The sequence below is a fragment of the Quercus suber genome, unplaced genomic scaffold (genome assembly GCF_002906115.3).
Source record: "Quercus suber isolate HL8 unplaced genomic scaffold, Cork oak 2.0 scaffold_959, whole genome shotgun sequence".
NCBI classification, from domain to species: Eukaryota; Viridiplantae; Streptophyta; class Magnoliopsida; order Fagales; family Fagaceae; genus Quercus; species Quercus suber.
This window is the reverse complement of record NW_027070379.1, coordinates 108989-136941: the sequence shown is the minus strand read 5'-3', so window position 1 is coordinate 136941 and position 27953 is coordinate 108989. Positions and strand designations below refer to the sequence as shown.

At 36.6% G+C, this 27953-nt stretch overlaps 2 protein-coding genes across 6 annotated transcripts; both read right to left on the bottom strand.

Annotated features, from left to right (window-relative positions):
* Positions 1–208: 208 nt before the first annotated feature.
* Positions 209–13799, bottom strand: LOC112005548 (elongation factor Ts, mitochondrial). Of its 3 annotated transcripts, none has more exons than XM_024037822.2 (8): positions 13264–13799; positions 13064–13165; positions 11372–11546; positions 10843–11027; positions 5763–5888; positions 4078–4166; positions 2929–2981; positions 209–581 (listed from the first exon to the last, which is right to left on the bottom strand). In XM_024037822.2, exons 1-7 carry the CDS (start codon positions 13675–13677, stop codon positions 2936–2938), a joined length of 1137 nt encoding a protein of 378 aa, XP_023893590.2. In that variant the 5' UTR covers positions 13678–13799; the 3' UTR covers positions 209–581; positions 2929–2935. The 3 variants fall into 3 exon arrangements, with proteins under 3 accessions (XP_023893590.2, XP_065624627.1, XP_065624629.1); XM_065768555.1 differs by lacking the exon at positions 209–581 and adding an exon at positions 2054–2316; XM_065768557.1 differs by lacking the exon at positions 209–581 and having other exon boundaries at positions 2619–2981; positions 4060–4166.
* An 8972-nt stretch (positions 13800–22771) lies between these two features.
* Positions 22772–27680, bottom strand: LOC112005546 (small ribosomal subunit protein uS13m). 3 transcript variants are annotated; one of them, XM_024037820.2, is made up of 5 exons: positions 27553–27680; positions 27121–27204; positions 26787–26963; positions 23380–23610; positions 22772–23111 (listed from the first exon to the last, which is right to left on the bottom strand). In XM_024037820.2, exons 3-5 carry the CDS (start codon positions 26958–26960, stop codon positions 22950–22952), a joined length of 567 nt encoding a protein of 188 aa, XP_023893588.1. In that variant the 5' UTR covers positions 26961–26963; positions 27121–27204; positions 27553–27680; the 3' UTR covers positions 22772–22949. The 3 variants fall into 3 exon arrangements, with proteins under 3 accessions (XP_023893588.1, XP_023893587.1, XP_023893589.1); XM_024037819.2 differs by having other exon boundaries at positions 27126–27204; XM_024037821.2 differs by lacking the exon at positions 27121–27204 and having other exon boundaries at positions 27553–27679.
* Positions 27681–27953: the final 273 nt, after the last annotated feature.

Here is a 27953-nt window from a genome sequence, read left to right as displayed (position 1 = left end):
AAACCCAATAAACATTAGTGTTAATTGGGTTTAATTGGGTTAATACCCATTTAACCCAACTAATAATTGGGTGGGTTTGGGTCTATTTTAAGTGGGTGGGTTTAGGTGAACAAATGGGTTTGGGTTGATTTTGCCACCCCTACCTAAAGTACATAACAAAAAACTTGTTAAAAAATTAAAAATGAAATTCATACATAGAAGGGTTTGGATTGCAAGATACAAACAGTCAGGGATGATACGTGTTCAAAAACAATTACATGTTAGCTCCATTAAGTACACAGGAGTACTAAACAAAACCTCTACCCTTCATGCAAAGCTTGATATCTTAGAGTTTTGCTACAATTGAACAATGGGAACCATGGGTGAGGAGCTGAAGGGGGTTGACTACATTAAGAATATTTCCATCTAATACACTTGCCATAGAAATTACGAGAGTATCATGGGGTTCATTCAACCTAAAGAGGATCTCCTGTCTCGATAAAGTCAGTCCTTTACATGCAGAATGTTAGAGCTTTGTAGTTTCTACTAAATGCCACAAAGCATACTTTGTCGTTCTTCACCATCGCGCCAATATTTATCACCTACCAAAATTACACACATATATAATTCACGGCTTGCTTTAGTTTGTTTTGAAATAAAATATTTTTCTGAAAAATGTTTTCCCATTTTCAAATGTTTATTTGCATGTAAAATGTGGTCAAAGTTGTAAATTATTTTCCATTAACTATAAAATCCTTTATAAAAAGTTATAAAATGCTTTTATCTTTAAAAATTTTGGTCAAATATTTTATGAAAACTCGTGGTGGTTTCTCCTCACCCCATCTGGTGGTTAGGTCACCAATCTAGTGGGTCGAACAGCCAATGCCCATAGTCTAATGGCTGGAGTTGTCGCTCCAGCGACCGATGCCCAGGGTCCAATCACTTGAGCCACCATTCCGACAATTGGTGTCGATGGTTCAGTCATTGGAGATGCCATTCTAGCCACCAATGCTGGCGGTCTAGTCATTAGAGATGTCGCTCCAACAACTGTCATCAGCAATCTAGTCACCAGAGCCACCATTTTCAGTCACCAAACCTTCGACACCGATGACTCTAGTGGTTAAGGCAATGGTTTTGGTCGTTTGCTTGAAATATTTTACTTCACATATCAAACACTTGAAAATATTTTATTAAAAATGTTTTTACATGTAAAATATTTTATTTCAAAACAAACAAAGTGTAAATTCAATATTGTGATTATATTTTTATTTCTTTTAGAGAAAAAGATAGTAATTTTATTGATTGAGGATGAAAATCAAAATATTGCACAGCCACAGCTTTGGACTAGCCTAATCCTTTGCTAAGCGAGCTAAAGCGTGTGCAACTGTGATTATATTTTGGGTTTGAGTAGGTTGGGATTTAGAAGGATAAAGCTTCTTCTAGTGGTGGTTCCAGAAATATTTTTTTGGATAGTTATTAAGAAACTTAAATTATACAAAATTTAATAAAAAATAGAATTTCATATATTGACCAAAAAAAATTCACATACACACACAAAGACATAAGTCTTACAATTTCTTTTTTGAATTTTCTTATTTTGAAATTTTTGCATGATAATATCATTATTAATACTGCAAATTATATCTTTTTCAAAATTTTAGTTTCATAAAAATTTTCTTGGGTTTTTGCTACAACTCTCACTAAACAAATTAACATGGTTACATATTTTGAAAATTTAAATGTTAAATTGTTTGTTCTTTATATTCTTAAAACACATTTCAAATTTCATGTCAATCAAAAGTTATTTACTATTTAGTCTATAAAGTTATTTTTTATGTATAATTTTAGACAACAAAAATATGAAATTTAAAGATTTGAGTGATGACATAGTTATTGATATTTAATCTTTTTGAAATTTTACATGTATGGAGAACTTAAGAAAAAAATGTAATTCAATGGTGGATTTGCCTAAATTCACATTCAATAAAAAAAGATTGAGTGAAATTGTAGTCTTAATCTATAATCAAGTTTGTTGTTAAATTTTGTCCAAACTATAATTATATTGAGCCTAAAAAAATTTAAGGTGGTCCCAAATATTTTTTAAGGATAAAAAATTATAAAATTTTTAAAATTTACATATAATAATTAATTTTTTTTCCAAGTCAGGGTGGTCCTGTGACCACCCTACACTCTATGTGGAGCCACCAGTTCTTCTATGAGTTGGGAACCCAAAAAAGTAAAAGGAAAAGAAAAGAAGGAATCAATATTGGATAATCATAAAAGAGGCGATCTTGAGTAAAACCATGTAATATGCTAAACAATCGTGTTTTTCTTCATCTGAAAGAATAAAAACCCAAAATAGAAAAAATATCCATTAGGTTGCAATATATATATATATATATATGATATAATATAAGTAGTAATGATTTATATAAAAAATAGAGGTCTTAGACATTATTGAGATTTGCTCATAGGACAAAACTTAGGTGTTGTAGCTAATGCTCCCTAATTGAATTCGACATAAAGTGCATACGAACGCAAATGAATAACCATGCAAACCCAAATACTTCAATTAAATAAGCATTTGGTATATTCTTAAAAAAAAAAACAAAAAAACAAAAAAAAAACAAAACAAAACAAAACAAAACTTATCCTTAAATTTCACTTTGTAGGGTGGAAAAAGAAAGTCTCAAAATTCTGTAACAAAAATAAGATGTAGCATTTTATAACCCCAAAAGAATAACTTTGGAGCAGTTGAACCATTCCGTTCCTCAAGAAGCCTCATTTTTAATGGTGACTAACTAAGATGGGGAGTGCAAGAAAACATGCGAAAGACCATCAAAACTAAAAATGAAAGCAAAATCCCCAACCCTGGACCTGGAGTGACATCTTCAAAATTAACCTCTACCTTAATGGGTTCCCTGGATGGCTGGATGAGAGTGGCATTACCTTAACATTAAACAGCCTGAGCCACAGGTTCAGATGCAGTCGATTCTTCCAGCCTATGTAGAACAAGTAGCAATTTTAGTGAAAAAATATAGGATGACACAATAAGGCCATGTGCTAGGAAAAGCAAAAAATATTTTTGCTGCAGGGTATAAGGTGCATAATCTCACCTCAGGCACCAAACAAAATGAACTGAAAAATCAGCATACAACAAAGACTGACAATCATAGACAACATATGCAGATTAGGCCCTGAAGACCTAGTTCAGCATGTCCAAATGATAAGAAGCTTTGGTAGTCACACAACCGTAAATAGCAATGAAAATGAGTACTGATTATTCAAGGTAGCCTCCCAAAAATCAACAGAAACTTACTAAACAAAATGAAGTTCAGTGATGAATAAAACAATGCTTACATTTCACAAACTGGGTCATATCATTTTATATGATACATCGCATTTGTCTCTAAATCTACTCCGGTAATTCTCAATTTTGTCATTACTGGCTAAAACCTATGCAAATATTACATGGAAAAAATGAACCTCATCCCAGAATTTTATTTCCCTAGGCTTCTAAACGGAGATACACTGGATGAGACAGTGAAATCAAGGAAGTGCTTTGCCATGAAGGAGAATGCAATAGCATAAGAAAGGAGGGAGGTGATCATGCATATGCTATGAATAAGGAACTAATGGTGGTCAGAGAATTTTCTTAAATGTCAAGTCAACAATGAGAATTGACTATTATGGGCTGTATCATTGTTGTATCCTGTAGGGATACATTTGATAAGCAATAACATGCTTGAACTCTTTCTGCTCCAAACGGAAGTGTTTTGATGCCAGTTCTACCTAGTAGGATGGAGCATCAATATGGGGAAACTTATGAGCAACATTCAATACGTTCAGACATAATGATAACTATGATCTTGACCAGGTCCATTGCTATAGCCAAAGAACTGATGGAAAACACACACATTACATTTTACAATATCTAAGATTAAGGAAGCTACACAAGTGATGACAAAGCAAAACTCATATGAACACCATTTCAGAAGCCACACATTACATTTAATATTAATGGTAGTCAAAAAGTTACATTGACAGGCTCAATGGTATTGCTCGGACCAAAGAACATACATTGAGCAAAGTGTCTACCTTTGAATTCCTTCTCCAACTTCCATCCTGAAAAAATTCCCTATCTTCACAGGTGAGCCTACTTCCTTGGATAGATTATTTAACAGTGTCTGTAGAGTAATGTATAAAACATGAGTCAACCACAAAATAGCAAATAATACAGGGCACAAATATGCTCACATATGAAACTTGCCAGCAGTTGTGCATGTCTGCATGTTATAGATACTGGCAGATAAAGTGATTAATACTCCAAACAAGGGAAGAGAAACTATGTTTTGATGAGGTCTTATAAATCAACATTAAGCTAAACTTAATGTCTTCTAGTGATTATTATGAGAAGACACCAACCGGAGCCAGCTATAGTTGGTCTACACTCTTCTATACTCATCACTGTATGGAGTCGTAGTGCTACACATAGATCCCACGATTGTAACATATGGCTTATGGCGTCAACATCTTTTCATGCTTCTCTCTTTTCTTTTTGTGTGATTGAACAGAAATTCATTAGCAATACTAGAAATCCATATAACAGTCAACATATGATGATACAATAAGTACACCACACCACAAACTAGCTTGAAACTAAAAAAATCTACTGTCCAGACGACCATCAATACACAAGGATGAGCTAATATATTGGCATTGACTTCAACTAAAATGGACCTTTCCATAATACAACAGCTAAAATTGAAACCCGTCATCCTCAGTGAGCAAGTTAACAGGTGACATGTTAATTGTTATGTTGCATTTTTTTCATAATATATATCTCCACTTTTACTTTCACAGTTTCACTTCCGAGAACTACGAACCAATGAAGATGTAGGAGGATTTAAGGACATGCAAGGAAGTTACATAGAGCTGATAAGGTTCATCAGAAGTTACCTTCCACTCTCTCTGCCTCTTTAAATTCTCCTTCTCAAATATTAACCTAGATCTAGCTATTTCATTTGTCATTGTCAAGTGTCAATTGCTATTTCATCCCAAATCCAAATTCTTTCAAGACATTGAATATGGCGATACCTTATGCACTGGTTAAAACCTTTTTATTGAATATTGAGATACGCCACATGCATTACTGCCCATAGAATTAAAGAGAAGAAACCGGTGGATAATATGCACAGCTATAAAATTACAGGTGTGATAAAAATTCCATATGAACTCAAATATTCAATAATCATTGAGGAAGTTTTAATTAATAAACATAATTTACAAAGTCACAAGAAATTTAGAAAATGGAGAGCCCTCACTGTAATTCGACAATTAATTATTTAAGAGCTAAATTATACATAATCTTTTTCAGTGATAAGGGAGTTAAATTATAAAATCTATCATTATAAGAAACAAAGGTAGAATGAGAAATCCAAAATGAACATATCTCCACAGAAAGATATTATCCTCCCACAAGGAAAAAAACAATTGTTATACACTTAACTTCAAAATGGCCAGTGTTTGACACAGAAAGTTCTGCCAGCTTCTCTTATTTTTAGTTTTATGTGATGCAATTCATGCAACTCTTTTTTTCTTTTTCTTTTTTCTTCTTTTTTTTTTTTTTTTTGCTAGATACCTCATTCTCCAAATAAAAACTGATTAATCTGTTGTTATCTTCCTGGTCATGTTATCTGAAGAATAAATAAGATTCATCTTATGGTCCATTTTCTAGTAATCAAATTTCATAATTTCAGATAATACAAGCTGGTCTCACATACCTTTACATTTATGGTATCATTCATAACAAATTTTTGCTCCATTAGAACAACATCCTCAAAGTATTTACGAAGTCGACCTTCTACCATTTTTTCTATGGCCATCTGAGGCTTCCCACTGGTTTCAGCCTGTAAAGAAAAACCAAATAAATAGTTTAAATCTAAAACTACCAGAATGAACATTACAATGACAAGTAGCTAGATGGATGTTGCAAATTAGCAGAAAACTACAGAATAGTTTGAGGAGATAGAATAGATTAGCATAATCATCATTGAAAAGCTATCTAAAAATGCTTATCAAAAAATGAAAAAGGAAAGCTATCTGAAAACAAAAGGAAAAAAGAGGGGGAGGGGAGGGGATAGTGGGAGCACAATTGACCGAAGACCACAACTCATGAAGCAAAGGTTGCTAGTTCAAATTTCCCTTTGGGGCCAAACTGTATTAAAATAAAGGCCCCTGTGATATCTGATGGTTCATACTTTTTAAGTTCCTATAATTGCTGGGCAGAGATCATTTGAAGCAACCACAGTCTAACAAAATCATACCAAACAAATCAGGTGATTATGGTAAAGAGATGGGGAATTCACTACAAAAAATTTCCAGTGGCATGCAGTTGCTAGAAACAGTGCTGGAGATCAAGCACACGTATGTCTACTCAACCACACATACATATTATAGTAGAGAGGGGATTCATTACAGCAAGTTTCCAGTGGCATGCATTTGCTAGAGCCTAGAAACAGCCTTTGCACAGCAACACTACATGGCTACTTGGAGTTGGTTACATCAATCCTTTCCTATCAATGACCCTCCTTTGAGTCAACGTCTTCTGCTGAAGAAATTTTTCTCCAAAGGCTCAACTTTCTTCATGGGACCATTAATCTTCAATGCACACGCCACCATCATGAAAATATCACCACCATTTTCTACAAGAATAATCCAAAAAACATCACAGCTTGCTGTAATCCATATAATGTTCTCATTTCAGCACAGTCCGTTCAATAGGTAATGTCTCCTTAATTGCCTAGCATATAATACAATAGAGAACTTACTCCTAGTCATTTCTCCAATTTTGAAGGTATTTATTGATAGCACACTAACTAAAGCATATAATTATCCCTCTGGATGTAACAGAACACCCATTGAAGTACACAAAAAAATTTCTTAGCAATGAAATTAAGGGATTGAAAACAAGAGACCCTGAATGGGGTTATTTATGAGGACGAATCCGAGATGGCAGACCAAGTTGTATAGTTTTATAAAAACTTGTACAAGGAGACAGAGGAGTGGAGGCCTTTTGTGGAAGGCCTGGAGTTTGATCAGATAGAGGGGTTGGAGAGGGACTGGTTCAAACGGAGGTTTGAAAAGGAGGAGGTTGGTCAAGGAATTGGAAGGAGATAAAGCTCCAGGTCCAGATGGTTTCTCTTTGGCTTTCTACCACCATTGTTGGGGAGTTGTGGAAAGAGATGTCTTAGTTGCGTTTGAAGCATTTTATCAACACAGTAAGTTTGAAAAATCTCTTAATGCAACTTTCATAGCTTTAATCCCTAAAAAGAATGGTGCCTCCAATATTCAAGATTTTAGACCTATTAGTTTGGTGGGGAGTGTTTACAAGATTCTAGCTAAGGTGTTGGCAAACCGCTTGAAAGAGGTTTCGGATCAGCTGATATCTAAGTCTCAGAACAGTTTTGTGGGTGGTAGACAGATACTTGATTCAGTTCTTATTGCTAATAAGTGTGTTGATAGTAGGGTGAAGAGTAAGATTCCGGGGGTTATTTGTAAATTAGATATTGAGAAAGCCTATGATCATGTGAACTGAGGCGCTCCTTGATTTGTTGAAGAGAATGGGATTTGGGGTGAGGTGGTGTAGGTGGATCCGCACCTGCATCTCTACAGTCCAATTCTCTTTCTTGTTTAACGGGTCTCCAGCTGATTTTTTTAGGAGTTCGAGGGATTTGAGACAAGGGGACCCACTATGTCCCATGTTGTTTCTGGTTATGGTGGAGGTCTTCAGTAAGATGATGAAAAGAGCTAAAGGGGCTGGTTTGATTCGAGGGTTTAGGGCTGCTGGTATTCGGGGTGGAGGGGAATGTGTCTCGCATCTTTTGTTTGTGAATGATACGATTCTATTTTGCAATGCAGATGAGGAGCTGATTCTACATGTTCGGTGCTTCTTCTTTGTTTCTTGGCAGCGACAGGTTTAAAAGTTAATGCATTGAAGAGTGAGATGGTTCCCATTGGGGAGGTCCCTAATGTCTATGTCTTGGTAGAGATTTTGGGATGCCAGATTGGGTCTTTGCCTATGACCTATCTTGGTATGTCATTGGGGGCATCCCATAAGTCCCCCACTGTTTGGAATTCGATCTTGGAGAAAATTGAGCGTAAGTTGGCCGGTTGGAAGAAGATGTATTTGTCTAAAGATGGAAGACTAACGTTGCTTAAGAGCACGTTATCTAATCTTTCCACTTATTATTTATCTCTTTTTACCATCCCTACACATGTGGCCAATAAAATTGAGAGATTGCAAAGGAATTTCTTGTGGGGGACTCCAAGACTCATTTGGTGGGATGGGACATGGTGTGTGCACCTTTGGAAAATGGTGGGTCAGGAGTAAGGAAAGTAACTACTTTTAATAAAGCCTTACTAGGGAGGTGGCTATGGCGGTTTGGGATTGAGAAGACAAGGCTTTGGAGAAGGGTTGTAGCTCTAAAATTTGGGGAAGAATGGGGGGATGGACATCCAAGCTAGGTAGAGGGGTGCATGGGTGTGGCTTGTGGGGAAGCATTCGCATGGGTTGGGAGGAGTTTAGCAAAAATATTCGCTTTAAGATAGGGGTGGGATATAGAGTTAAGCTTTGGACAGATCGATGGTGTGGGGATTCTCCTCTTCAATTGACTTTTTCGAGAGTGTATGGGATTGCTTCCTATAAAGAGGCATCGATGGCCTCTTCTCTTGAGCGGTTGGGGATAGAGGATCGGAGAAGCTGGAATGTTCATTTTATTCAGAGACCTAATGATTGAGAAATGGGTGGGGTGGATGGTTTTCTTTGTACCTTGGGTTCAAATGTACCTCTCACTGAGAATGGAGATCATATGAGGTGTAAGTTGACAAAGAATGGGGATTTTGATATCTAATCGTTTTACAATAAGTTGAGAAGTCCCTTGCCCATTATTTTTCTTTGGAAAGGTGTTTGGAAGGTTAAGGTTTCTTGGCGTGTTTCCTTCTTTGTGTGGACTGCTGTATGGGATAGGATTCTTACAAGTGACAATTTGAGAGGTAGAGGGATGGATTTTGTTGACTGGTGCATCATGTGCCGTTGCAATGGGGAGACGGTGGATCATTTGTTACTTCATTGTGGCTAGGCTTCTCGATTGTGGAGTTTGGTGTTTAAATCTTTTGGGATCTCTTGGGTCTTGCCAAGATCGGTTACGGATACTCTTTTTGGGTGGTGGAATTGGCCTGGAAAGCATTTGTCTAGTATTTGGAATTTAGCTCCATTGTGCTTAATGTGGTGCCTTTAGAGGGAGCGAAACAGGAGGACTTTTAAGGACATGGATAGCTCGGATGACCAACTATTAGCTTCTTTTAGTGTCTCTCTATTTGACTGGTCTAGGGCTTGGGGACTCACCTCTAGTGATTCTCTCCCTATGTTCCTTAGCTCGCTCCTGTATAATTAGTATCTTTTCTTTTCTTTTTTCCTTCTTCTCTTTCTTTTCCCTTTGTAATTTTCTCTCTAGCCTATGTTTTTTCGCATAAGGTAGTGTTCTTGAATATATATCATTATTACTTATAATTAAAAAAAAAAAAAAAAAGACCCTGAAGTTAAATTAAAAGCATGTATGATTAAAAATTGAGAATAACTAAACGGGAACAAGCATATAAAATAACTACATGGCCACCATCCATTGTTTAGCGCATTAGCACCTATGAATACACAAAAATAACAACCAAGCCTAAGTCCCAAAATTTTGGGATTGACATTTGGATCCTCAATAGACTAGTTAGGGTTGCCCACATGTATTCTTTATGCTATTCGAAGTCTCTCTAACATCTCCTTAAACGATATGTCCTTTTATATTACTTCTAATAATGCTATTTTAGGTCTTCCTTTATCTTTTTCGTTCCCTAGGCTTGATTAACTCACTTTTTCTCATTGGTGCATTAATCATTCTCCTATGCACATGACCAAACCATCCCAAGCGACTTTCCCATATCTTTTCATCAATAGGGCTACCCCTATCTTTAATAGAATTTTTTTTTTAATCATATCTTTCCTTGTATTTCTATCTTATTATCATTTCAGCTACAATGCTACACTCAAACATATTGCGTCTTAACAACCCAACATTCGGTACCATAGAGTATAACTAATCTAATAAAAGTTTTCATTTATCTAAATAGATATCTACAAGTGCTCTTGATACCTACACTTCATCCATCCTACTCTTATCCTATGATTCACATCCTCTTCAGTCTCTTTATCTTTATGAATTATTGATCCAATATATTAAAAGCTCTCCCTCTTTGCTATCTTTCAACCATAAAGTCTTACAACTCCTTCATCTTCGTTTCTACTTTACTAAACTTCCATTCGATGTACTCTGTTATTCCTACTTAGCCGAAGGCCTTTAGATTCTCAAGCATCTCTTCAAATTTCTAAATTCACATTTAGTTCATCCACTAAAACTCTTATACTAACAGGCTTCATCTTGAATCAATTTAGTTAGCTCATCCATCACTAGTTGAAAGAGATATAGATTTAATGATGATCTTTGATGAAAACCTATGGTAATAAGAAACTTACTTGTGATGCTTCCACGTGTTCTCGCACTAGTTACAGTTCCATCAACATAACTTAATAAACCCAAAGAGGGGGGAAAAAAGCCACATTCATATAAAAATTTCAGTTGGCACCTCATAGAACAACAATTATGACATTTATTGAATAAGTCAACGAACAGATTCCATGCTACAATTCAGTGCTTTAAAAGGCACTCTATTGACCATGTCAACAAATAGCTTTCACCGTTCATTTCATGTTTAGCATAGAGCCAATTATTAGTGCTTAATGATGTCACTGAGTACCTGAGACTTAAGAATTTCCCTTTCACTTTCTAATGTATCAGAAGAAACAAGTTCCTTTGTCAAGAACAATGGCTTGGCTGCTACTATATGCATTGCCAATTCTGATCCAACACGCTGAAGAGCATCCAGTTGAGAATTTCCATCCTCTACTTCAAGAGTTAAAATTCCAGCTATACGACCCAAACCTGTTCCAGGTCAAACATTTAATAGTTCATGGTTCATGCCAAATGAGACAATCCTCTTAGTCCGGCCAAGGTTACCAACTTATTATCTAAACAGTATCACAGAACATAGGAGTTCCATTTTAGGACCTGTGTGTGTGAAAGAGAGAGAGAGAGAGAGAGAGAGAGAGAGAGAGAAAGAGAGAGTCTAATTTCTTCCAATAAAGGGAAGGGAAACAGTTTGAAATCACGAGCCAATGAGCTCTATTCTCCTCCCTCTGAAAAATGGTGTACGGGATGAAGTTGTGGGCTCAAAACCTAGTGGGTGCTAACCCAAAAAAAAAAAAGGCAGTTTGACATTACAGTACCTGGTTGAGGACTGGTATGGAGGTAGGTAGAGAGAACACCATTTGAAGATGTAGACATCACGAATCCCCTCCTAAGTTTGACATTTTCTCCCATCATTGCAGCCACTTCCGTAATTGCATTATGAACAGTTGTTTCTCCACTAATCTTTGGATGTTCAAGATTTAACTTCAACTCCTGATACGATTGAAGATAAATAACTCACTGACCATAGACTAACAACTTCAACAACAACAACAAAAAATCAGAATTTCCCTGAAGCAAATTCGAAAATTTTATCTGTTTTCACTATTTTCCTTACAAAAACTAAATTTTCACCATGCATAGACTAAATATCATTGTCACCAGTACATAAATTCATGTCAGCTTTATGTCCTGGTTAAAATTTTCAAAGTCCTTGACCGCCATACAATATGACTACTAGGTGAAATTCTCAAAGCATGATTATATCTTACTAACACAGATCACAATTAGGCCAATGAGCTCTAGTTCACACAGCCCTTCCTACACTTCTAAAATCAGGGCAAAATGTGAGACGTTGAAAACTCATTGGATGCATGTATAACTCACCAATAAAAAGAATCAAAAGAAATACATGTAACTTAGCAATACCCAGTTCACAAACTCATACCCACAATACATTGCTTGGGCAGAAGGCACTAGCCGTCGCACCAAGTTCTAAAATTTATGAAGTTGGCAAAATGAACAATATGAAACTAAGGCTACTTCCCCCCCTTTTTAGACTCAATTTAGCCAAAGTAGAGGTCATCAACAGAGAAAACTACAATATCTCAGCCTTTATTTCCTTCATCACATGATTTAACTTAGAAATTTAGAAAAATAGACAAGAGCTCTCAAGGTCCAAAATCCACATAAGCCCTGAGCTGTATAGGTCCAAAATTTATAAGTAAGTTTTAGCCCCAAGGGGAGGGAGGTTCGAACTAATGACCTCCATTTCATGCGGTGTTGTCTCCAGTCAATTATGCTATTCCTTAGGGTTATTTAGAAATCTACATTAAAAAATATGGTACCATCTTAACAAAGAAGCAGAAAATTAATCAATTGATCCAAGAGTAATTAGTAGAATACTAGAATATATGCAAAATTGTTAATGGATATCCCATATGCTTTACTTGAAACAATTATAAATAAAATGGCTTCTTGTTTATAAAATGGACATGCTTTACTTGAAACTGATCCAAGAGCCATTTTATGGACATGCTTTACTTGAAAAAATTTAAGCTAAATAAATAAACAAGTTCTCATTTTTGATATCCCATATATGCAAAATTGTAGTTTATTTTTCTTCATCTATAAGGGCCAAAGCAAATATACCACCTTTCCTTTCTTCAAATAAATACTATATTTTACAATTAGTGAATTCTCCCTCTGATCTCTTTCTTCTTCCAATTAAACAATGATATAAATAATCACACGCTGAATTGCACACTGCCGTACACAGCGTAGCTGAAAACACGATTTTACAATTATAACTGAAATCTTGTTTCCCAAACAAAACATCCCTATCACCACTCCTAAACTAAACTTTAGCCCATGAGTATCCATTCCTTATCAACTCCCAAACAAAGTGTCGGTAACAAAACTGAACTAAAAAATGACACGAACAGAGTATTTTGGTACGTGTAACTACATAATAATTACTAATTACAAAGCTAACAACAGATTATCCATACCTCGAGATTCTCAGGTCCAACATGAAACCCCCCAGCACCAAAACCCAGCTGAGCTTGAGTACCACTTTCCACCAGCAAAGCCTGCTTCGCCAAAGACAAAGCCTAAAAAATAAAAATAATAAGAAGGATGAGCATCAAAATTGAATGAAGAAATAAATGTATGTAAAAGCAAAATCGGAAAATGTGAAAAATACACAAACCAAGTGCTGAAAAATATCGTTCCTGGCGACGAAATCGGTCTCGCAGTTGAGTTCGATAAGAGCAGCCCTATTGTGAGTGTGAGTGTGAGAGAGAGCGAGAGCGAGCAAACCCTCGGTGGCCGTACGAGCGGACTTCTTGGACGCCAGAACTTTGCCTCTCTTCCTGAGCTCAGTCTGCGCAGCCTCGATGTCCCAATTGGATTCCATCAGTGCGGCCTTCACGTCCTTTATGGGCGCGCTCGTTCGTTCCCTCAATTGCTTTATCAGATTCGTTTGATTCGAAGCTGAAGAAGAAGAAGAAGAAGTTTCGCTGGTGAATCTTCTACTTCTACAAGTGGAATTTGGGAACAGCCGAGCGTTGAAGAGGATGGCTCCGATAGAGCGAGAGCGTTTTGTTACGGCGGAGAAAGCCATGACTTGTCAGAAATTGAAAGTGCGCTGACTCTGAGGCCGAGAGTGTACCGACTACTGACTGCGGCGTCGCTGCTTCAAAGACACTGATGCCCAGTTTGTTCTTTGTTGTGTCTTTTTTTTTTTTTTTTAATTTTTTTTTCCTTTGACAAATAAACGCTTTAAAAATAATTTAAAATGCAAATTTTCCCAATTAACTTTGACTAAAATTTTTTAGTACTCTAACGAGTCTTTTAAGTTTTATTTTTTCTCATGTTAGAATTTTTTTTTACTAGTTAATAGTATACTTAATGGCAATTTTTAGATGGAATTAACATAAGGCTTAAATTTAATAAATTTAATATTTAAAAAACTTAATTGAATGAAATTAAAGTTAAACTCTTAAATAAATTTCAACCAAATTTAAAATGTATAATTGTATTTAACCTCTCTTTTAATCATTTGAAGAAAAAGGCGGAAATATTTTTTTACGGGGATTGTTATGAAAAAAAAAAAAAAAAGACAAGATAGAAATAGTAAAAAAAATTAACTTAAAAAAAGAAAGAAAAAAAAGAAAGAGTAGAATAACATTTATACACTCTTTTTTTATGAACACTTACACACTTCTAAAGAGATGGGAAGTCCTTGGGAGGTAAGTTCTCTGCAAAGAATGGGATTTAGGTTAAGATGTGATCAAACTAACAAGATTTTAATCGGTCAGTCCTAAAAATAATTACTCTCATCCTCACATTAATACATTAGTTGATAATATAGCTTTTTTTTTTTTTTTTTTTTGAGAGGGATGATAATATAGCTATTAATACAATGTTCTATTTATGGAGGATATTTCGAGATATGACCAAATCAAAATGGTTAAGAAAGACAAGACAAAAACGACGTTTGTCACACACTAGAATACTTTCATGTACGAAGTTGTGACTTTCCGTTTGAAAAACGACAAAGCCATGGTCACTATATTGAGTCTATTCCATGAAATGCTGCTAGGAGATGAAAGTTTACATTGACAGCATAATTGCTAAATCTCACAATTTGGAAAATCATTTGATAAACCTATGTAAGTTGTTGCAATGTCTTAGGAAGTTCTAGCCAAGGTTAAATACTAACAAGTGCGTCTTTGGTGCCACGTTAGCAATCAAGCTCCATTTTGACTGCACCAATTATATGATAGAATATGAGGCTTGTATAGTTGGACTGTTGGCAACCTTGGATTTTGGTACCTATAAATTGGAAGTCTTTGGAAATTTTATATCAATAGTAATGATGATTTATAACAAGTCTCATTCGTCCATAACAGTCGTCCAAGCCCAACAACACCCGAGATAATCTTGAGAAGGGAGAAAATAGCAAGATGCACCACAAGCATGAAAATAGGTTGTCCTAGGAGATGTTGTTTGTCCAAAGAGATGTCGGTCTCCATACCACAGGAAGGTATAGACGACCAATTAATACTTATAGTCTATTTAGATGACATGAATTTGGATTTGGATTTGAGTGGGCCAAAATCCAAATCCATTGTTTGGATAAGTTAAAAGAGTTGGATTTGGATTTGGCCCAAATCCATCTTGGACTTCAGGGGTCCAAATCCATGGATTTGAAATCCCCTCCTCACAAACCCAAGAATTTAGAAATCTCTCACCTCACGCTTGCCCTCTGTTCTCAGTACTTCATCAGCTCCAGAACTGTCATGCTCTCTCTTCCTCTGTTCTTAGTACTTCTTTCTCTCTTTCTTGCAGCAAGGTTTGTCTCTTTCAACTCTTTTCTTCCTCTTATCTGCTTAGTGCTTTTTTTTGGTACATGATCTCCAGGTCATCCATAGTACTGATGAGGAACATACTGACGAGCTCCAGGTCGTCGATCGTACTTATGAGGTGAAATTCTGCTTCATCAATATATATATATATATATATTGTGGTGGACATTTTTTGCTTTATTGGGCCTTAACCCCTCTTGTTGCACTGCAGACTGTTGGTCTGAGGTAAGAGAGTCGGGACTGGCCTAAATGAGACTACACTTCAAGCCAACTTGTGCACAAGTTGAGCCATCCTAATATAGACACGTTCTGGCATGGGCATAGTGGGCTGAGTGTATGGCATGGCCACAACAGGAATACCTATTATAGATGCTATGGTAGAAACACAATACAACAGAACAACTATAATACTAAATGAGATGAATAAAACCAACATTGAGAATGGAAGGTAACTAATAAAGTTATGGTAGAATATTATAGCAAATAGAAATAACGCTATGGTAGAAAAGACAAACAGCTTAATAACTGAATAGTAGACAAATCACCCAATAAGTATGAATAGTAAAAGGAAAACTTATTTGCCGAACAGCGGGCTTAGCTTTTCAGCAGAAGTGGACCCAAGAAGGGAGTCAATCTCTAATGTGAGTAACCTCAAGAAAGGCTCCTGTCATAAAAGTAACAGACTTTGGAAAAATGACCTAAATGGTTTAAGCTTCGATTATCAATCCCTCGAAGTGTAGGTTTGTCAAGAGGGAGAGAAAAAGTGGTCTATTGATGCATGTATTTATTCCTATTCATATTTTTTTCTCCCTCTAGTTTTTCTGTGTGTTCTTTCTTTTCTTTTTTTCTACCTCTCCTTCCGTCCTTTCTACTGTTCATAGCTACCCATTGTTGTATCATCTGCTGTTGTGGGATTTACCTTTTTTTCCCCTTAACTGCTTTTGGCTCTTTATAGGTATCCTTCCAAGATTGCCTACTAGCCTGTCGGCTGCCCAGCCACTATCACTACTCATAGTGTGTTGGTTGCACCACTCTTCATTCCCAGACAAAATTACTTGTCTTGTTTCTTACCTCTCTCAATTTTTTACTTCACCCATCTGGATAAGGATTAAGTCATCTCATCATCTACCTCTATAGCATGCATCAAGTAGTCACAGCCCATACTTACCTCTTTTGGGTGAGATGCCATCCCAGCCCCAAAAAAGCTTGAGTGGAAACACCATAATAGACTCCATTTTCTCCTCACCGCCAAACCACACCCTTTGAAAGCATTAACCCATGACCCACCTCCCATGTATTGGATGGGTATAAGTAGGTGGTGCCCTGGCCCTTTGTGCATGCTCCATTTCGTCTGAATTTGTTTCTTTCTAGCCTTCACATCATTTCTGCTGCCTTTGCATTTATTTGATTCTGTTGTACGTGCTAGTTAATGTTTTATCTTTTGTGGCTTGAGGATGTATGGGCTTTTAGGCTCATATTTTCTTCCTTTTATCCCTTCTTGGACTGGGTATCGCGTAGGCATAACCCTTCATCTTCTTGCTCAGCTCGTGTTTTTTCTTCTCTATGACTTGGGCCTTTTAGCCACTGATCCTGCCTTATCACTTCATCGCATTTGCTATAGCTTTAACTCTGTTTTTATTTCTTATTACACTGTGGGCTTAAGGGCTAATGCTCATGCCGTGTCAACCCATTTCTTCATCAATCTTTTACTTAGGGTTTCCTTGGCCCACTTTCCACATCTTTACCTTTTTTTGGGCTTGTTGGCCAACATTCCTGCCATGCTAGCCCATTTTTATTACTTTATTCGTTGGGCTTCCTTGGCCCATTTGCTCCCTCTTTACCTCTTTTACTCCCATGGGATTTTTGCTAAATTCTTTGGGCTTCCTTGGTTCAATTACTACATCTTTACCTCTTATTACTTTTCGGGCTTATTGGCCTTCAAGCCAACTCGTTGAGTTTATTAATTCATTTCCCAGGCTTCCCCAACCCATTTATTTCCTCTTTACCTCTTATTATTCTCATAGGTTTATCATTTCATTTATTGGGCTTCCTCGACCCATTTACTTCTTCTTTACCTCTTTTTATTCTTGTGGGCTTGCTAACCATCAATCCTGCTATTTTAGTCCACTGGGCTTGTTTCCTTATTTCTTCACCGTTTTTTCTTTCTTATTCTCTATTGTTAGACTTCTTCTATTGTTGGGCCCTTTGTCAAAAAATGGGCATCAATATATATAAATATATATATATATATTAATAAGTAAGAAAGTTGTATATTCAAAAGGTTACTTTATGCATGAAAAGCACAAAGCAAACCAAAATTTACGGGGAAGCAAAAAAAACAATCAAAGGAAAAAAAAAAAAAAAAAAGATAATTAATTACAAAAGAGGAGAGAACAATTTTTTTTTTTTTTTTTTTTTGAGAGGGATGATAATATAGCTATTAATACAATGCTCTATTTATGGAGGATATTTCGAGATATAACCAAATCAAAATGGTTAAGAAAGACAAGACAAAAACGACGTTTGTCACACACTAGAATACTTTCATGTACGAAGTTGTGACTTTCCGTTTGAAAAACGACAAAGCCATGGTCACTCTATTGAGTCTATTCCATGAAATGCTGCTAGGAGATGAAAGTTTACATTGACAGCATAATTGCTAAATCTCATAATTTGGAAAATCATTTGATAAACCTATGTAAGTTGTTGCAATGTCTTAGGAAGTTCTAGCCAAGGTTAAATACTAACAAGTGCGTCTTTGGTGCCACGTTAGCAATCAAGCTCCATTTTGACTGCACCAATTATATGATAGAATATGAGGCTTGTATAGTTGGACTGTTGGCAACCTTGGATTTTGGTACCTATAAATTGGAAGTCTTTGGAAATTTTATATCAATAGTAATGATGATTTATAACAAGTCTCATTCGTCCATAACGGTCGTCCAAGCCCAACAACACCCGAGATAATCTTGAGAAGGGAGAAAATAGCAAGATGCACCACAAGCATGAAAATAGGTTGTCCAAGGAGATGTTGTTCGTCCAAAGAGATATCGGTCTCCATACCACAGGAAGGTATAGACGACCAATTAACACTTATAGTCTATTTGGATGACATGAACTTGGATTTGGATTTGAGTGGGCCAAAATCCAAATCCATTGTTTGGATAAGTTAAAAGAGTTGGATTTGGATTTGGCCCAAATCCATCTTGGACTTCAGGGGTCCAAATCCATGGATTTGAAATCCCCTCCTCACAAACCCAAGAATTTAGAAATCCCTCACCTCACGCTTGCCCTCTGTTCTCAGTACTTCATCAGCTCCAGAACTGTCATGCTCTCTCTTCCTCTGTTCTTAGTACTTCTTTCTCTCTTTCTTGCAGCAAAGTTTGTCTCTCTCAACTCTTTTCTTCCTCTTATCTGCTTAGTGCTTTTTTTGGTACATGATCTCCAGGTCATCCATAGTACTGATGAGGAACATACTGACGAGCTCCAGGTCGTCGATCGTACTTACGAGGTGAAATTCTGCTTCATCAATATATATATATATATATTGTGGTGGACATTTTTTGCTTTATTGGGGCTTAACCCCTCTTGCTGCACTGCGGACTGTTGGTCTGAGGTAAGAGAGTCGGGATTAGCCTAAATGAGACTACACTTCAAGCCAGCTTGTGCACAAGTTGAGCCATCCTAATATAGACACTTTCTGGCATGGGCATAGTGGGCTGAGTGTATGACATGGCCCCAGCAGGAATACCTATTATAGATGCTATGGTAGAAACACAATACAACAGAACAACTATAATACTAAATGAGATGAATAAAACCAACATTGAGAATGGAAGGTAACTAATAAAGTTATGGTAGAATATTATAGCAAATAGAAATAACGCTACGGTAGAAAAGACAAACAGCTTAATAACTGAATAGCAGACAAATCACCCAATAAGTATGAATAGTAAAAGGAAAACTTATTTGTCGAATAGCGGGCTTAGCTTTTCAGCAGAAATGGACCCAAGAAGGGAGTCAATCTCTAATGTGAGTAATCTCAAGAAAGGCTCCAGTCATAAAAGTTACAGACTTTGGAAAAATGACTTAAATGGTTTAAGCTTCGATTATCAATCCCTCAAAGTGTAGGTTTGTCAAGAGGGAGAGAAAAAGTGGTCTATTGATGCATGCATTTATTCCTATTCATATTTTTTTTCTCCCTCTAGTTTTTCTGTGTGTTCTTTCTTTTCTTTTTTTCTACCTCTCCTTCCGTCCTTTCTACTGTTCATAGCTACCCATTGTTATATCATCTGCTGTTGTGGGATTTACCTTTTTTTCCCCTTAACTGCTTTTGGCTCTTTATAGGTATCCTTCCAAGATTGCCTATTAGCCTGTCGGCTGCCCAGCCACTATCATTGCTCATAGTGTGTTGGTTGCACCACTCTTCATTTCCAGACAAAATTACTTGTCTTGTTTCTTACTTCTCTCAATTTTTTACTTCACCCATCCGGATAAGGATTAAGTTATCTCATCATCTACCTCTATGGCATGCATCAAGTAGTCACAGCCCATACTTACCTCTTTTTGGTGAGATGTCATCCTAGCAGGACATTTCTCCTAAAAAGTTTGAGTGGAAACCCCATAATAGACCCCATTTTCTCCTCACCGCCAAACCACACCCTTTGAAAGCATTGACCCGTGACCCACCTCCCATGTATTGGATGGGTATAAGTAGGTGGTGCCCTGGCCCTTTGTGTGGGTGAGATGCCATCCCAGTAGGACATTTCTCCCAAAAAAGCTTGAGTGGAAACCCTATAATAGACCTCATTTTCTCCTCACTGCCAAATCACACCCTTTGAAAGCATTGACCAGTGACCCACCTCCCATGTATTGGATGGGTATAAGTAGGTGGTGCCCTGGCCCTTTGTGCATGCTCCATTTCGTCTGAATTTGTTTCTTTCTAGCCTTCACATCATTTCTGCTGCCTTTGCATTTATTTGATTATGCTGTACGTGCTAGTTAATGTTTTATCTTTTGTGGCTTGAGGATGTGAGGGCTTTTAGGCTCATATTTTCTTCTTTTTATCCTTTCTTGGACTAGGTATCGTGTAGGCATAACCCTTCATCTTCTTGCTCAGCTCGTGTTTTTTCTTCTCTATGACCTGGGCCTTTTGGCCACTGATCCTGCTTTATCACTTCATCGCATTTGCTATAGCTTTAACTCTCTTTTTATTTCTTATTACACTGTCAGCTTAAAGGCTAATGCTCATGCCGTGTCAGCCCATTTCTTCATCAATCTTTTACTTAGGGTTTCCTTGGCCTACTTTCCACATCTTTACCTTTTTTTGGGCTTGTTGGCCAACATTCCTGCCGTGCTAGCCGATTTTTATTACTTTATTTGTTGGGCTTCCTTGACCCATTTGCTCCCTCTTTACCTCTTTTACTCCCATGAGATTTTTGCTAAATTCTTTGGGCTTCCTTGGCCTAATTACTACATCTTTACCTCTTATTACTTTTCGGGCTTATTGGCCTTCAAGCCAACTCGTTGAGTTTATTAATTCATTTCCCAGGCTTCCCCAACCCATTTATTTCCTCTTTACCTCTTATTATTCTCATAAGTTTATCATTTCATTCATTGAGCTTCCTCGACCCATTTACTTCTTCTTTACCTCTTTTTATTCTTGTGGGCTTGCTGGCCATCAATCCTGCTATTTCAGTCCACTGGGCTTGTTTCCTTATTTCTTCACCATTTTTTCTTTCTTATTCTCTATTGTTAGACTTCTTCTGTTGTTGGGCCCTTTATCAAAAAATGAGCATCATGTATATATTTATTTATTTATTTATTTATATATATATATATATATAAGATAAGTAAGAAAGTTGTATATTCAAAAGGTTACTTTGTGCATGAAAAGCACAAAGCAAACCAAAATTTACAGAGAAGAAAAAAAAAACAATCAAAGGAAAAAAAAAAGAAGATAATTAATTACAAAAGATGAGAGAACAAAGACACCACAATAAGCACAATAGAACTAAATTCCAAAGACACCAAGTCCTCACAAGTATGCTGATTGCACTCCTTCCAAAGACACTACAATAAGCATAATAGAACTAAATTCCAAATGTTAGACTAGTGCTTCCCCAACCAATTCCATCAACCAAAAAAGCATACCTGGAATTGTTCTTGGTAAGACCCACAACCAATGAGCCTTCTCACAATGAAGCAGTAAGTGGTTCACAGTTCTCCCCACAAAGACGACATATAATGCATTAATCAACAAAATCAAAACCCCTAAGTCTCAAATTATCACTCATAAGAATCTTATTCCAAGTTACAGTCCAAACAAAGAAGTAAACAACGCCAAGGGGACTTAACTTCCAAATACCTTTTTAAGGAAAAACAACGGAAAAAGAACCTTGCAACTTATTATAATAATAAACAACGAATGTCAAAATCCCCATTAGTTTTCAACTTCCATCTCATCCAATCCCTATTATCCGTTGAAGGAGTATTTGATTCCAAGATACGAAGAAAGTGTGCCCCTATATCCAACTCCCAGTCATTTAGATCCTAAATAAAACAAACATCCCAACTCCTCATTTCCCCTGCTCCCAACCTTGTCAAAGAAGACTTAATGAATGCCTCCCTATTAGTGGCAATATCGTACAGCCCCGAGAAAGCTAGTTGAAGATGGGTTAATCTCCACACCACCCATCTTGCCAAAATTTCACTCCATTTCCCACCCCCAATAACAAATTGAGTATTTTTGCTAAAATCTTCCCAACCCATACAGATACTTCTCCATAAGCCACACCCATGAACATCACTACCCCGACTTAGGAATCCATCCCCCCACTCTTTCCCAAACTTCCTTACTACTACCCTCCTCCAAAGCCAAGTCTCCTTGTTCTCAAACCGCCATAGCTATTTTCCTAGTAAAACTTTATTGAATGTAGTTATTTTTCTTATACCTAAATTGTTGTTAGCCATAGGCGCACATACTTTGTCCTAAATGAATCTTGTTATCACCCCCACATAAAGTACCTTTGCAACTTTTCAATTCTATTAGCTACATGAGTAAGGATGGTGACTATAGGCTTTTTTTTTTTTAATTGAAAATTGATATTTGTAATATTTTCAATAACTTAGGGATGAAAAACAAATTTTTTAAAATTTAGGTGCAAACAAAATATTTCAGTTTTTTTTTTTTAATTAATTTTTTTTTAAATTTCAAACTGTAAAAATAGAACCTAAAATAAAATGATTCGGCACAAGAAAAATACCAACTTTCCACGCTATACCAATGCTAAACCATTTCCGAAGCAACAAAAAAAGCACTAGAGAAATTACCACTCATCAACGACATAAAAAATAGCAAATTATATGTCCCAAGGAACTTAAATTTTTAAGGCAACAAATAAAAACCTTGAAAATATAAGTAGTGGAGGTCTTTTTTTGAAAAAACACTAAAACTAAAACTAAATTTGAACTCCAAAGCTAATTCATATGTCAAAACCCAAGAAACTGGGATGAAACCCTCATGTTAAGCTTTCTTCTTTCCTGCAACGGGAATTGCCTTACCCTTCCAGGTCCGGGCATTGGTGTGCGTACGCTGTCCTCTACAAGGCAACCCCTGACTATGCCTTATCCCTCTATAGCACTGAATCTCCATCAATCTTGCTATATCCTTTGTAACTTGGTTGTTCTGAAAACCCAAAATCAAATTTTGTGAATAACATAGAAAAGTTTAAACTTCTATTGTTTGATATCCTTGCATTAAAAATTAGAGCAGGAGTAAACCAAATCCTTGGTTTGTCATACACAGAAACTTGTTTACATTAAATCTAAAACTGCACATAAGTCTTTTTCTTAATTTTATCAGAACTATGACTATATCCACATTTGCCAAACACTTGCAATCTTCTTGAGGGAGATAGAGAAAGAAGCGAGGGGAGAGAGTAAGAGAAATTTACCAATTCATGTGCACACATGTAGTTATTGAGTTCCTCACGGAGAGCATAGAGTTCTCTCCCTGTTAACTCCCTGGCGAGTTTGTTCTCAATGCTGAGCTTGCTGAGAATTTGGCAAGCTCTGGAGCGGCCAATTCCATGAATGTGTTGAAGAGCAATCTGCAGGTGCTTGTTGTCTGGAATCTCCCCTTTTCCTCCTCCAATATTAATGCATTGGATGCGTACACCATGAAACTGCACACAGAAGATGCCAAAATAACACTAAAAATCGCATCTTCTGCTTGAAGTACAATGGATACAAATCACCTATAATGAATCTATTAGTCAATTTGCAATCAAAAACCACAAATCAAATTTAATTTAATCCTATTAATAAATTTTTTATTTATTTTATGTAAGTAAAATGCTTTATTAATAATGAAAAGAAAAAGGCCGAGGCCTAAGTACACAGGTAGTATACTAAGGACACCCAAAAAAGAAAAGGAAAAAAGAAACAAAGATAGACAGGAATCAAGCCATTGATAATCTGTCCCCAGAAAATCCAGGAAATCCCTCTCTGACCCATTGTCAGAAGCTTTCTGCCACTCAAACAAAAGACATAACAGCTGAAATTTGAGTCAAATAATAGAATGTTCTTTCCCTTCAAATTGACGCAGATTCCTTTCTTGCCATATAGTCCACAGTAAACATGTAGGAATAGCCCCCCAACTACTAGAAATCACCCTCTCACCACACTGCCCCGACCAAATAATAATCAAGTTGATAAGCCTTCTAAGAATCATCCAATGAAGACCCATTAGAGTTAACATAAAAGCCCATAGCTCACCGGCAACAGTACAATGCCAAAAAAAAAAAAATGATCAATGTCCTCCCCAGCTGCTTTGCACATAATACACCAGGAATGATAAAAGCAAAAACCCCTTCTCCTCAGGTTGTTGGTGGTTAAAATCTTTCATTTAGCAGTGGACCATATGAAAAATCTGACACGAGGAGTTTTCACCTTCCACACCTCCTTCCTTTCCCCCCCTCCTTCAAACTTAATAGAATTTAGTTCAATTGATTTATGAGTTGAATTCTAGCATCTGGAGTAATATTGGATAAAATTTTTTTGAACTCTATCTTAAATAATTATTAAAAGATTTATATATCATAATCTGATGCAGCAGCCAAGTGTGTGCCTTGAACCAGCAGCAGAAGCATGTTGCAACAGTACAAGCTGTTACAGCAACAAGCATGCAGGGCAGCAGTACAACTCAAGTCAGTAGCTGATATTTGTCTATGTAGTATTTGTACTTAGCAGCCTAATATGTGTAATAATTATACTGTCACATGGTTAAGAGAAGTTAGTTACAGGTACAGCTGTTGTTTAGTTGGTTACAATCTGTTAGAACAGATGATATCTTGTAACAGAAATGGTTAGTGGTTAGTTATTTAGCAAGCAGGCCATGTGATGTTAGAGTCCATGGCAGTTAGTAGTCGAGCTAGCAAGTATAAATAAGGCAAGAGATGTACAGATTACTCAGTTTTTAATGAATAACAGATTCAAGAAGCTTTCCAAGAGAGAGTCACTTGAAGAGTTGTATTCCTTTCACTAGCTTTTAATCAACTTGGCCTTCAATAACCTTTCACCATTTGCTAGACTTTAATTTCTTTGTCCTCCTTTTGGTATAAGATCCCCTCCAATTCCCTCCAATTCTTATTTAGATGTAAGACACGTGACATTTAAAAATCAAAATAAATGCACATCCGGCTAAAATTGGGAGGGAATTGGAGGATTCAATTGAGACAAAATGGTTACCTTAAGAAAAACAATTGTGCTTGTGGTTAAAGTGCCGAAGAAGAAGAAGAAGAAGAAGAAGAAGAAGAAAAGTACACCCCCCCCACCCCCTATCTTCTTTCTTCAGGCGACCACTTTTCACCAATAATCTCCAACCCACTATAAGACTTGCATACTGAATGCATAGAGAGACTGCATCTGCATGAGCTTTAGGGGCCTCCCAAATCCTAAAATGGTCTTCTAAATTCAGTTTAATGCTATTAATAGAATTTAGTTCAATTGATCAATGAGTTGAATTCTAGATTGAAACAATAACAGATGAAAAGAATTTTGGATTCTATCTTAAGTAATTATTAAAATGAGGAAAAAAAAACCCCCCCCCCCCCCCCCTCCACACTTTATCTTCTAACTTCTAACCAAGCATCTACAATCCACACCCACTGTAAGATTTTCATACTGAATGCGTGAGCTTTGGGCATCTCCCAAATCCTATTGTTGTCTATATTGCCTCCACCACATTCCTCTCCTCCGAACTCAGAGCTTTCTTTACCACATTGGCCATTCACATGGCCTCCATTTTAAAGCCCCTTCTATTAACCTAACAATGCCTAACCTTCAAAAAACTCCAAAGACCTATCAAATCCTGAATCCCTCAGCGACTTTATAGATTCATACATCCCATTCTTGGCGGAGCTTCATTGTCCTGATCCCTCCAAAAAAAAATTGGCATGGTACATGATCCTTTATTCTCCAAACTCATTATCTAAACCACATTGCCTTGTGTCAAACTACTTCAAAGGTTGCCAATGAGCTCTACCCCAACTGGCACCTCCTCCTCTTATAAGTTCTAGGAGGAGGGTGAGGTCATGGATTTAAGACCCATTGGGTGCATGTGTAACTTACCAATAAAAAAGAAAGCACTTCTTTTGAGGTGAACTGGAAAGTCTATATTCCATACAACAATTGTTTTAGTATCCTTGTGCTTTTTAATGTTGATGACCAATATCTACAAATGCATTTACCTAGTTTCAGAAGATCATGCTAAATAATTGGTTCATCATCAAGCTTGTCATTGACTTATTTTCTCCTAATTCAAAATTAGGATAAACAATAATAAAACCTTTACAAATACAAACATACATATTAGCCAAAGACTACTAAAATCAAATCCCCCAATATACGTGGCTTAATTTTTTCCAACAAGATAAGTCAACCAATTCAGAATACCCATCTCAAAGAGAGCAACAGTACCCCAAACAATCAAAAACCCATATGAAAAAACCTCAATCCCAACACAGAATTTACATGGAACACAAGGAAAGTAAGAAAAAAAGAAAAAAGGAAAACTGAGCAACCCTAACAAAAAAACAGATAAAGAAAAGGATTTGTTTGATAGCCAAGAAGAATCCAATGAGCGTGTGAAGGTCGGATAGACAATTGTGAGATTACTACATATTTTTGTAAAATTTCTCTGCAAGCAAACAAAGCACGTGAATTTCTAGTTTACAAGATCTGAACAAACCCCAATGCCCAATAAAATGAGGTGCGTCGTGCCAGCAATAACAGCAGTGATCAATGAGGCAATTTGTGATGTGATCCTAAAACAGAATTAAGAAGGGATTGTGAAACTAACCGATAAATTTGGAAGGAGTCGAAGGCCAATATCGGAAACAGATCTTACAGAAGCGATAGCATTCGCAAGGCCACATGATCTTTGGGATTGGGAGGCACAACCACTATTCAGCATACCGTTGTAGAGGAATGTACCGAGAGAAGCAGAGTGCTTTGTTGTGGAGGAGAAAGCCATTGCCTAGCACCAAAAATATTCAAAACTCAAGCCACAAGCTCAATCTAACAAAACTCAAGGCAAAAGCTAATGGGTTTTTCATCCTCCCCAAATTCTCCAAATAAAATAAAACACCCAAACCTTCGAATCTGCTCCTAAGAGAAGAGACACGAAAACTCACATTACCTGGAGCGTGGAAACAGTGAGAGAGAAAGGGTAGCGAGTCTGGGTGTGGGTTGGTCCTTTGATGGGTTTTGTTTTGTAACTGAGTTAAGTGTCCAATCCAAACACAATGTGAAGTGAGAATGAGAAACCAAACCAAGATATAAATGAGTGAACTTTAAGAATTGAGTTATGAGATAAGGGCAAATCAACCAAACATACATAGCCGAATCATTCAAATTTCACAAATTATTATGCTATATATTGTGAACCTTAATAAATTTAGCTAGTAATGAAAGAATCCTTAATTTTAAGGTTCAGGTTCTGGGTACAACCTGCTACATACTTTTATTATTATTATTATTATTATGTAAAGTCTATAACAGATATGCTTGTCTATTAATTATTAAGTCTCAGATCAATGACCCAAAAGGAGTGGAGTGATGGATACCTAAGATACGGCGGAGAAACGACGAGAGCGGTGGCCGTCAGAGTGACAGAGGAGACGATGAGGAGAATGAAACAAAAACAGGGATAAATGTGAAGGGACTGGTATTTTTGTCATTAAAGCCAAATTTCTGAGGGTAGTTTAGGTATTTAAAACCTTAAAATTTTGCTGTGTAAAATCGTGACTTGGGTTGGATTAAAGGGCAAAGGCCAAACGTAAGAGTTTTCCGCGTGTTTCTCCAAAATCATGGCTTTGAGTTCCAACTAAGGCTGCGTTTGTTTTGGTGTAAAACTATTTTAGGAGATGTTTTTTGTAAATGCAGGTATTTAGTTGCGCATGAAAAATAAATTTTTTAGAAATGCTTTTCAATTGACCGTGTGACTGGGTGTAAATTCATTTCTGTT

Bases quoted from the DNA above. Each gene is read 5' to 3' on its own strand.
- LOC112005548 (XM_024037822.2), bottom strand. From the start codon at position 13,677: ATGGCTTTCTCCGCCGTAACAAAACGCTCTCGCTCTATCGGAGCCATC. The intron at 11,547-13,063 runs GTATGGATAATC...CAATCGTATCAG, and splicing joins TTGGACCTGAGAATCTCGAG to GAGTTGAAGTTAAATCTTGA. The intron at 4,167-5,762 runs GTATGTGAGACC...ATTACTCTACAG, and splicing joins ATGATACCATAAATGTAAAG to ACACTGTTAAATAATCTATC.
- LOC112005546 (XM_024037820.2), bottom strand. From the start codon at position 26,960: ATGGCTTTCTCCTCCACAACAAAGCACTCTGCTTCTCTCGGTACATTC. The intron at 23,611-26,786 runs GTTAGTTTCACA...TTCTGTGTGCAG, and splicing joins GACTCCTTCCAAATTTATCG to TTTCATGGTGTACGCATCCA. The intron at 23,112-23,379 runs GTAAATTTCTCT...TTGGGTTTTCAG, and splicing joins ACATGTGTGCACATGAATTG to AACAACCAAGTTACAAAGGA.